The 12,120-nt window shown below is 38.6% G+C and overlaps 1 protein-coding gene across 14 annotated transcripts in view; it reads left to right on the forward strand.

Moving 5' to 3' along the window:
* HDAC9 (histone deacetylase 9) overlaps window positions 1-12,120 on the forward strand; it is a 487,213-nt gene that overhangs the window by 340,937 nt on the left and 134,156 nt on the right. For all 14 annotated transcript variants that reach the window (XR_010069838.1, XM_063324965.1, XM_063324968.1 and 11 more), the window contains 2 exons: window positions 2,014-2,147; window positions 10,189-10,309. Coding sequence is in view for 13 of the 14 variants with exons in the window: in XM_063324965.1 (XP_063181035.1) it covers window positions 2,014-2,147; window positions 10,189-10,309 (255 nt within the window). In the remaining variant the exon portion in view is untranslated. The remainder of the gene's footprint in view (window positions 1-2,013; window positions 2,148-10,188; window positions 10,310-12,120) is intronic.

Below are 12,120 nucleotides of genomic sequence, written 5' to 3' on the forward strand. Positions count from 1 at the left end.
TAGAATAAAACATTCATTGAAAGAGCGGCAGGTAGGAGATACTGTCAACTTTCAGCTACTTTTGTTAACATTTACCAAGTGTTTCCATTCAAATCCATTGGAAATAACTGTGCACTCTGCCTAAGAGCTTCTGAAAGTCCTGATGCATTTACATTTAGCATGTAGACACCCTCCCTATTGGGCATGGGGGTGGGATGAAAAGTTTTCTTATCTAATGGTATAATGACCACTGGCAAACTGTAAAATCTGGGTATGCAACAGACTACAGAAATTAAAACCTTGGGTGCGAGGAAAAGGAAAGCAAGGTATGTGAGTATACCCTTATTTGTGTGCATAATTGCTATTTCAAATAACTTACAAGACCTGATGATGTAAAGCAGCAAAGCTTATAAATGGTACAGTGCAAATAGCTGCAGAAAAAGGAAATTATTAACTGCTTTGACAATGCCAGCAAAGATTTTTAAGCTACATTAGTTTATTAACTCCAGATTTTCATTTGTTCTTTTTTTTTTTTTCTTTAAAAGAAAACAAACCAAGAAAGTAAATACAGGAATTTATTGCTAATGAACTCTTTTGTTTGTTTAGCATAATCTTCATCGTACTGCACACAGGTATTATTGTTGTTGCATTCCCCTTATGTTAAACATATTTGTTGTATTATCATTTTGGCTTAAACAGCAAGGTCCCAAAGGATCGATTCTAAAGTGCATGATCTAAGAAATATAGCAGCATAAATATTTCTACAGCAGCATAATTTCTGGCTAACTTCTAACTGAATTATCTCAGAACCCTAACTTTGCATTGCCCACAATGTATACTGACTCTTATTCAGTAAAGTTTTTGAACACTTTATTAGAGTTCATTATCCATTCAAGAAATTTGCTGAATAAGGGTGGTATTGAGCATGTTGTTGAATCTGGACTTTAATTTTGTATTTTCTTCACTGGCTGACTTTTTAGTAGCAGGCTAACACAATTTTCCCAGAACTGTGTTGGCATCTGCAGTAGTGGTGGCACATAAGAAAGAGGTTTTGAACGCCAAGTTTTGCAGCTTGGAGAAATTGTTAATTTGAGTCCCTTTCAACTGTAAGAGGAAGAAAACTCCAAATGTTTCCCAAATGAAAATGGTTCACAGGGGTAAGGAAAATATCTTTTGTTCCAGACATTTCCGAGGGAAATGCAAACAACAAGTAAATAAATAAAGTAATTTTTCAGCATTTCAGACTTGTTTTGAAAGCCTTGAAAATTGAGTTTAGCTCTAGCCTACTCACTAAAATTTCTCTTTTGCTCCCAATACACAGCTACAGAGCAATGTGATGTTGATAGCTGTTCTGTATAAAGTTGTTCTGTCCTTGAGTAAACAAGCATAGAAAATTCAAAAGGAACCTTGCATTGCAGTCTAACAACAGGATTTGGTCCTAATTGAGAAGTGTGTGGAGCTTTTCTTTTTAATGAAAACGGACTCTGGCTGCCACTGCTGCAACTCTCTGAAGCTTTTATCTGATATGCTTTGAGATCTGGAATTAATATAGTATCAGTTAAGCAGTACAAATAAAGAGTCGCATTGTCATTTCAAAATTTATTTTAAAATCTTTTTCTGAATGATTTTCCTTACACTGCTATAAATATATAACCATTTTTGTTATATATAGGTTAACAGCCTTAACTGCCCTTACCCACTAGAGAAAACAAGTGATTCGGTACCAGGACTGATTTTTTTTAGCCATAAAATCTTTAACAAGACACCACCCAATTTCCTTCCTTCTTTTCAGTAAACTGTATTTATTGGTATAATTTCTTGAGAATTCATTTTTGCCTTACCGATATCACAAGATGTACCTTTTAAGTCACAATTCAGAGTCTCCCAGAGGAAAGGGGAATTAAGATCCAGAGTTTTCATCTTGCTCTAACTGTCAAATAAAATCCAGTTGTGCTACAGTATGCGTGACATGGAGCAGTATAACTTGCAGTTGTTTCACCTGCTGTTTCTTATTGTGCTGTCTTTGTGCTGAAGGTGTTGTGTACGACAGCCTGATGCTGAAGCACCAGTGCATGTGTGGCAACTATGCTAATCACCCTGAACACGCCGGAAGGATCCAAAGCATCTGGTCAAGGCTGCAAGAAACTGGGTTGCTGAACAAGTGCGAGGTAATAAAAAACAAAGACCAGATACTTGACTTGTTAAAGTAAATGCCAAATTTATGAAATCCTAAATCTGTCTGTCTTCTGTAATTTGTCTTAGGAATTATTTGGACTTAAATGACAATATTAAGATAATGTATTTTAGGAAACCCCACTTCTCAATCGGAAAACAAAGAATTTACACAATGAAAGTAATTTATTCACATACATCATAACATAAAATCCAGACATGATTATGTTCCTCACCTTGATATAGGAAGGTAGACAAGCAGTAGTCGAACAGCAAGTGCAGTCCTTCCAATGGCAATTCTTAATTTTTTCAAGCAGCTAAGGTTTTTGCTTCTGTACTAACATAGAACACTGCATTTTTCTTTAAAGTAGTTTGTATCACTCCATAAGCACATTACGTCTTGTCTTATTTCAGACTCTAAAGTCTGTTTTCATAGTATTTTCATTTGCCTGGTGTATGATGGATACCAAGTCAAAATCTGAGACATTCTAGACAATATCAGAGCAAGTGTGGAACTTCCTTTGCTTTGATTTCTCTCACAAAATTGTAGATTAAAACATCATGCTTAAATCAAATATGGGTTCTGAGGCTCATGTATGACTTGGGTTACTGAGAAACAGCCTTTTCCTACCATTCACTGCTTCCCATGAGTTGTGCAGCACTGTCAACTTCTGCAGAAGCCTGTGGCAATTGAGGGTGCTTACTGCATTGCAGCACCAGTTAACAAAGTTCAACACAAATTTGCTTATGTTTTGCAGGATCCCGAAATTGCTAGGGCTCTTATGCTCTATTTTCTTTAATTGCTTTTCTTTATATACTTAGGTTTTTACAAACCCAAAGGAACTGGTACAATAGGTCCCTTTGATTAGCTATTAGTGACTGCCCACAAAGATTTTCTGCAGGTAGCCTAGCATACTGGGCAGTGAGATATTGCAAGCACTACAGATGCTTTTGTTGTATGCACTCATCTAACTAGATGGCAGCACTCTAACAGGCTAATGTTTTTTTAGCTTGGATAATGTTTTCAATCTTCAAGAAGACTTTCTTTCAGCAAGGCCCTGAAGGCCACATATCACAGGAGTGGTTTCCTTGATGGGATCACATACTTAAGGAGTAAGTTAAACTTGCAGCTGAGTGCTTTACGAAAATAAGGCCTAGTTACCTGGCTGACTCAGGATACATATCATAAAGAAAAGACAAAAAAGGGAGAAAAAAAAGTAAAACACAATGCACTACCATGTATTGCTTTCTTCTATGATAAACAGATATTGTCGAACGGTAAATTGTGTGGGTCTGGAAAAGGTGTCAATTGGTAAAGTAGTATAAGTTAATATGAGGTAAACACAGTCCAATAGTTTCCTGAAAATTTAAAGTTCGCTCTTACAATTCTGTGATTTCAAAAGCTGAAATATAGCCTATTAGGTCTTGCAAAATCCAGTGAGTCTGCAGAGGGGAAATAAGTCACTTTATGTCAAATGGCATTCAGTTAATTTTGACTCCTGTTGTATGCTTTGAAATGAGGCTGCAACGTGAAACGAGCTGTCAAAATGTAAACTCGGATGATAAAACTTTGAGGAACCTCAGTGTGATGCTGGTGCATAGATCTGGTGTTTATCTTGATCCCCTTATGTAGCTAAAGACAGGATGATTATATTTGATGATGCAATCTGTCCTTTGTTCCACTGAATAGCACTTGCTTGACATCAAACATGTCACTTTTCAAAATAAAGAAGGACGTGGTGATTTGCTTAATTGGTGCTTTGGTTCTTTAGAAAAGTTATTCAGCTGAATATCTGACTTGTGTCACTAAAGGAGTGGCTATTGCATTATTCAAGAAATAATAGGCCACTGTTAAACTGTGTTCTGGAACATACCACACTGAGGATGCAGAGCCAAAGCATCACGGGCAGCTCCACTGTGTCTTTTACCGACTTACAAATGCCCCCTCATGAACATTAGTATTTCTCAGTATAATTTTTGAATATGATTTCCCTCAGTTTCTGTCAGAAGGAGTGAGGAGATGGGGGGAGATTACCGCTCAGGTTTTGCCACCTGCACTGCCCCATGCCAGAAGGGCAGCTTAGGAACAGCAACCTGCAGCAGCTGCTTAGGAAATCCTCTGCAGTAACTGTGAACCTTCTTTTTTTTTTCTTTTACTGAAACAATTGTCCCACAAGATGGCTGCAGTCCTACTTTTTGTCTTATGAGGAGTTTCAGGATCAAAGCTAATTTAGTCAGAGGTAGCTCAGATCTTGTTACCTTGCAATGTGTGTCAGGGGACCCTCCCTATTTTCTTAATCTACCAAGAAACCCTTATGAAAATCATAGAATCATAGAATCGTCTAGGTTGGAAGGGACCTTTAAGATTGAGTCCAACCATCAACCTAATGCTGCCAAAACCACCACAAAACCATGTCCCTCAGCACCACATCTACATGTCTTTTAAATACCTCCAGGGGGCCACTCAACCACTTCCCTGGGCAGCCTGTTCCAATGCTTAATAACCCTTTCTGTAAAGAAATTTTTCCTAATATCCGATCTAAATCTCCCCTGGTGCAATTTGAGGCCTCTTGTCCTATCACTTGTTACGTGGGAGAAGAGACTGACCCCCACCTCACTACAACCTCCTTTCAGGTAGTTGTAGAGAGCGATAAGGTCTCCCCTCAGCCTCCTTTTCTCCAGACTAAGCAATCCCAGTTCCCTCAGCCGCTCCTCATGAGACTTGTACTCTGGACCCTTCACTAGCTTCATTGCCCTTCTCTGGACACGCTCTAGAGCCTCAATGTCTTTTTATGCCTATACAATCTTTGTTGTCTATACAGGGAGCAAAACATGGTTCCTAAATCATGTGGTGTGGATTAACCCCTCGCACAGCTCAGGTCTATGGCCCTGGAGAGAGACGACTGGCCAAGTGCGCAGAGAACTACCATCTCTAACTGGGCATGGAATGATGGAAGTCATATATACTGGGCTGACACCATGCTAACTGCAGTTAATAGATTAATCTAGACTTAATCAATTACCAATATATATTGCTTATACTGCCCCCATATATAGCATATTTAAGATATAACTCGGTAAAATCATAACAAGGTTTGACTGGAGTACTCGAAGCTGTATGTTCACTAAAAAATAAAATGTGCCTGGGGCTGTTCTCCACCACTGAGGCCAACTGGCATGGAAAGGCCCATGTTCATACTACCAGGAATGCTCCCTGGCCCCTGCCAGTGACCAAACCGTGTCTGGGAGTTGTTTGGGAGAGTGCTAGCTGCTGCTCAGCCAAAACGGTGTGAAGGACCACTTTAGCAATTTAATAGTACAGATGATTGTGTTCCTCTGCCTGGGAATGTTTCCTGGCACTGCTTAATTTACTGCCGCAGACACAGCCAAAAGGACTTGCTTCTCCAGACTGTTTTTTTGTCTTTCTAGCCATAGATATTTGAGCTCTAGAGTTATTCAAGCAACAGTTTAGAGGATTTTTGCTAAATTGAGAAACTAGTTGTAGCTTTTGGAATTTTTTAAATTGCATTACACTTCCAAATAGATAAATTGCTTCCCCCATTGGCTTCTCTGAGACAAGGGAGAAACAAATCCTGATCATGGCCAGCCCTGGAAAGTGGGATTTGACAGACCAGTCCCTGATTGAGTCCAGGGCAAGAGAGTGGAGTAATTTCCCCCTGTAGTGGACTTTTTTATGGTCCTGGTATTTAGGTATTGGGAAAATAAAATTCAGATTCAATATTTTTGCATTAGGTTAAGAGTTTTGTGTGTGTTCACTGGAATACCTATCCTGTGTTTGATAAAGGTTGACAGAGGTAGAAGAGTTATCAAATGCAGCAACAGAATAAGGCAGCTAAAAGATGCAAAAGTTGGCATAAAACCATCCATGATCTCTTTTTTTTCTTTTTTGCAATTTTCTTGTGATAAAGAGTAATGCATAGTTGCCCTACCTTTGGGACAGGAAAAAAAAAAGAGGACTGAATTATGTTTTGGTGGTCGTGTCTGCTTTCTACTTGTTCTAGGGAGAGGAAGTATTTACATAATTCCTTTGGGGCCATAATTTATGCACACATGACTGACATTAGGCTACACTGATCAGCACAGTTTCAGAAAAGACATGAAGAATGTAGACACAGTCCCACTTAGCGCCCCCAACTCCACTTCCTGTAGGGACTGTGGTCCAGCAACATTTTTCTTTTCAGCCTGGAATTTGATCTGAATTTTGGTAGTTTTCTGGATCAGGGAGACGTGTTACACCTCCTCCTGTCCCCAGTTCACGGACTGATGGGGAGAGAAGGAAAGAATTCAAAGATTTTAAAACCTTTGAGTCTGCCAGATCACATAGATCAGTAAATATGAAAGAATTCCACAATACAGGAAAAATTGTCCATGAAGACCCTTTAAGAGCAAAATTTGAACATATTCAGGTCAAGCACTTGAAGACCAAAACATATGAAGAGAAATGCATCTCTGTGGGGTGCATCCGTGTTAGAGATATGGTTGCAATTCCCACATAAGGGAAAGAGAGGAAGTGATGTGGGTGTACTGACTGGCAAATGATCCATATTATCTATGTGTCTTTTTAAAAACAAGAGACAATTCAAATACTATGAGAAATCCCAGAAAAAGAAGAAAAGACTCTGAAGACCTTGTTCACAAATTGGATAGTCTAAGGGAATTTCAGAGACATTCTCTCCATACAAATAACTGCAGCAAAGGCAATGGACACCTTACACTGAGAGACTCAAGTGAGAAATATTGCTTAAGCTATGTCAACAATTCCTGTTAATTTAACGGAGAGAAGCAGGCGGTGTCATCTTTGTCTTTTTGAATCTCTGACTGTGCAAGAGTTTAGTCTGCTGAAAGTCTAACCAAGATCTTCAGGGAAAATGTCTCCATTGATGAGGGAACTGCATATGTCAGACAGCCAACACACAAATTGTCATGCACATTAGAAAAGGATGACTTACCTTCTCCTACAGATGTAGCAGATGGATGGATGTAGCATTCAAGTCCCCTTGAATGAAACAAATACTGTTCATAATTTCTCCTGTGCTATTTCTCCTTTTTCATTGGCTTTATGCCAATTTTCTGCTTTCTACTACATTTTAGGCTTTTGATACTACCATGGCTGATGAAAATTAAGAAAGACACTTTAAAATAAAAAAGATGTGGATAAAAGTGTATGTGTAAAGTTATACAAATGCACATGTTATATTGTCTGATAACTCATGCCAGTGAGAGCCAGAAACTATTCCTTTGCATAACTGAAGTTACATGATTCCAGATTCTGGCAACAGACTCATGGCATGTGCTTTTGTAGATCTGCTAAATCCTGACATCATTGTGTAAGTAGAAGTGTTCTAAGCAATTATTACAGGTAATTTTTAATATAAATTATTTTTTCCTTTGTGTAGAGTCTTAGATAGTTGGAATTTTAATGTTGTTGCAAATGGCTTGACAGGCAGAGATACTGCAAGGGTGGGATGAAAGGAACAGTAAATGAGGAAGTGGGAATGCAGAAACGGCACAGATGTGTGCACTGTTTGCCCTTCCCTTTCCTCCTGCCATTTACTGTGTAAATGTGCTTGCCGATGGTCAAGTCAGAGCTGGAGAAGCCGCGGAGAAAGAGCAGCTCTGGGCTGTGCCTGCCCTGGCAGCTCAGCTGCTGGCTGTGCCCCAAGGACCTCACTGCTGGGAGCAGCCTGCAGCAGTCAGGGGGGGGCGGTCGGTGCTGTTTGATTTCTGCACCAAACCTGTTTCTGCACAACCTGTTTCTGCCCTAAACGATCCGGCTGGCAATACTGGGGAGTAAGTATCTCCTTAGCAAAACCTTTTGGGGAGGCCACTTGCAGACCCTCCTTTGTTAGGGCAAATCACTGTTTTCCATAGGACATCACAGAGCTCCCCATTGTAAGAATAACAGCTAGCTGTGGGGCTTTTTATAGTTAAAGTGATATGGCATTTAACAGCCCTTTAAAAAGAGCCAGACAATTAAGTCTCTTAAACATCTCTTAAAGATATTTTGTATAACTTGTTGAAAATATACGACCAGAGAGTGAGTACTTTATTCAGGGTTCTTTGATGTGACCTTCATAAAGTACCTCTTTACTTTTCTTACACATTTATTTTAGCTGTCCTAAAAGCCAGCCTCCCTTCCCAATTTTGCTGTGGAGAATTGGGTATATAGATTTTAAAGCAGCTTATTAGAAACACAGACCGTAATGAGAATGGATGAACGAATGAATGTTACCAGGCACCTCACTTGTGAAGAAAAACATTTTATCTGACCCAGAAGAACCATTACAGAGTTTACTGACTCCATGAAGTAACATAATGTGCTGATTTTGATTGTGCAACTGTGTGTTAAAAGGATGTGAGTGCACTGCTACAAATTCTCATGTGAGACTGGGAGAGGCTTGAAGAAATTAGAGATGAAAAAGGGTTTATTAAGTCATTTAGTTCTTGGATCATTCCCTAAAATGTTTTTTCCACTGCTGTCTCCAGTCAAGTTTTAAACACTGCAAGAAACAGGGCTTCCACCATTTCCCTGAGGGGGAGCTTGATCCACAGTCATCTAGACCTAACTCTTAGGACATTTTTCCTGATTAGTCAGAAAAATTGCCACTGCTTAACTCAATATAAATTGTGCATGGTTCTTCTGACACCCCCACCCCCACCTCACCCCCCCAGGCAGTTCCTTTCTTCCACAGTGCACATTCTCTTTATTATTTATAATATTGCTTTCTTCTCCTGGTGAAGAAGCTGGTGCCTTCTGATGTGCATGAATACGTGATGGATATAATAAGAATTACAACTTAACCTCTAAGAAAACTAGAATTGAATGGTATTTCTGTAACAGATTAATCGGTCTATGAAGAATAGGACGGTCTATTTAGATAACTTCTGTACCTGTTTATCTGTAGACCTTGACAGTCACACAGATCTACAGTCTAAGTTTTGAGAGGTTTTGCCCCTGGTGATTATATGGACCAGGTCTGCAAATAGAGTCCAAGAACTTTAAAAAAAGACTCTTTTCTCTCTACGTTATCCAATATCAACACGAAAGATGATCTTGGGACCAGAACTTTGTTGACAGTGCTGTTTATTATGCCCAAATCTGAACAAAATCTGCTTCCTGTTGCTGTATCTGCAAAGGCTGTACAGTACTCGCACAAGCAGAGAAATAAATATTTTTGTGACAAGCTGTAATTCCAAATACATACAAGGGACAGATTTGCTGAATAAGAAAGTGTTAGTTTTATCTTTTTTTCCTTCTTTCCTATCTTCCTTCCTCCCTAAACTGATTAAAATTTCAATGGATTTATAGAAAGGCATCCCAGATTTTTTAACACTGATTTAAGTGGGGAGAGTACAGGCTGGAGAAACAGTTAAAGAGACAAACTCCACTTACAAAAATGTAAGGAAGCAAGTGAGTCAGCATGTGTAACAGCAAAAATGATCCTGGGATATCGAACATACTTTAAAAGAATGAAAAGATATAGAAATATTTTATTAAAGCAGTTAAACTGTAATTTGCTGCTTCTCCCTGGCTCTCCTCACTGTGATCGTGTTCTTCCTAGCAGCATAAATCACAAGTACTAGTAGTAACGCAAAAAACATTAATCCTCATTCAGAACGCATCCGCAGCTTACAGGTGTGAATAAGTTTTTGCTCTTTAAACTAGAATTTTTCTAGCCAGCTTTCTTACTTAAGAAATAAGCCTTTTGGTTTGTATCTCTTATCCCTATGAGGTAGGAAAGAGGCAGAATCTTGTCTTTTTCTTATATGTGAAACCCTGTACTAAGATAACTCTACTAAGACTTAAGTGAAGCATTTGTGATAAACCACACACGCATTTGTTTTTCGTATAGCATTACTTTAATAAACAAATCAGTGTCACATTCCGGCATGACGCAATTTCAACCCATTATTAATCATACTAAATGTTATTTTGGACCTTTACTTTTTTTTTTTTTTCTTCTCTCCCTAAATATTGTCAGTGGAATATTGTAGGCCTCTGCTGTTTTCTTTCAGCGAATTCGAGGTCGAAAAGCCAGTCTGGAGGAAATACAGCTGGTTCACTCTGAACATCATTCACTGCTGTATGGCACCAGCCCCCTGAACAGACAGAAGCTGGACCCCAGGAAACTCCTAGGTCTGTACAGGCCTCTATTCTACTGAGAACAGCACATTCCAGCACTGTCATTAGTCATAGCTGGTGTCAGTTTAAAATACTTGGCAAGCAGTGTGACAAAAATTCACTTTTTCCAAATGCATTGCTATGTGGAAGGAGAATGTTACAATGGGAGCCAAATATAGATTAGCAAAATGCACAGGCTGGAAAGCAGCAATAGAGGTTTCTCCTAATTCGCTTCACAAATCATCGAAGTGTTAACCCTTTACTGTAATTTGTTCTCCATCGGAGGTCAATGGAAATTTTGAACACGGTTGGTTTTCTATCTCCTTGTGTTATTTGATTTGAAAACGGGAGTTTAAGATACACTTGCTTGTCAGATTTGCTTGTTTGCTGTTCTCATTTGATTTATTTTAATTATTTCAGCCATGCTGAGTCCAGATACCATGCCTAAGTCTTGCTAATAGGTGAACTTTATTTTGATGTCTTCCCATTATGCAGGATACGATAACTTTCTCAATAACAGGGGGGAAGAAAGCACATAAAAATATTAAACAGACATATGGATGAACAGAATAGCAGAAAACTGACAGGATTTTCACCTGAAATGTCTTCATGCACAGCAAATGCTCAGCGTATGCTTTTTATAATAGAAAAATAGGGTTAAATTGAACTCAGCCATGAGTGTAGCATGAAGCAGATCTACTTGTCAAACCTGCTACAGAGAATGTGAAAGGAAACACACAAAAAAGTAGTGCATTTTGGAAATAATCTGTGAGTGAAATCCTGCCCTTTACGTCCCAGCACACTGGATGCAACACACTAATTCTCAGCTGTTTTTATAACACTTATTCTAAGATGTGGAGCTTTTCCTAAATGTAATGAAACCCAACCCAAGCAAAAACAATACTGGCCATCAAAAGAAATTGCTGCCACAGTTCTAGTGATACCTAGCAATTATTTTCCTTTGGAAACTAATGCTAAGAACTTCTTCTGTAAGGCAGACTGTTGCTTCAGAGAGTTATAGGAGTAGATAAGAAAAATGTCTTATGTATTTTACACCTCCTTAGCCAAAGCAACACCAAAACAAAAATACTAATGGTATGATAGATTTCCCAGTTAGGAAATCCCCCTTAAAAAAAAAAAAAGTGTTTCCAAGAAAAAGCCCTAAATTCCTGCAAAATGAATATTTGGAAACATTTTGATTTGAGTTCATCAACATTGTAAAAATGTTCCATTTTGATACAGTCAAGCATTTCATTTAAATTTTGTTGGGTTTGATTAATTTCATTTTAATTTTTACATTATTTAAAACAACATACGTTGATGTAAAATATTGTTCCCATTTTGGGTCTCAGAGTTGACCACCACATAGGATGCAGTGTGTAGCTGCAGCTACAAGGTGAAAAAAGGAATGGACCCAGGTATTCTCACTGTGTTTCTGCCTATGTATAGAGAATGCAGAAAGCTTTGTTTACACAATCTCAGAAATCCATTTCTTCACCCACAGTTCTTTACTCGACACTCTTTGCCTTTTTCTCTTGACACTTAATCCAAAACATTTATTCTCTGAGTTTATATCAAGATCACACTCCTTGCATATATTCTAAGTGTATCCTTGGCTTATTGCCCTTTTCTGTCTCTGTTTCTAAGATGTTTTCTTGCTGCCTCTCACATGGCCTTTTACCAAGACAACAGTCAATGAAACACCCTTCCCACATGCTTTTGCATGTGCCTGTTTTTTGGCTGGAAGCTCTAATCTTTTGAGCTTCCAGACTCTCGTATAAAGGAATTTAATTGTCTCTTATATTTTTCCAAAATGCAGTGTGACT

This window comes from Chroicocephalus ridibundus, chromosome 2 (genome assembly GCF_963924245.1).
Source record: "Chroicocephalus ridibundus chromosome 2, bChrRid1.1, whole genome shotgun sequence".
In the NCBI taxonomy this organism is placed as follows: domain Eukaryota; kingdom Metazoa; phylum Chordata; class Aves; order Charadriiformes; family Laridae; genus Chroicocephalus; species Chroicocephalus ridibundus.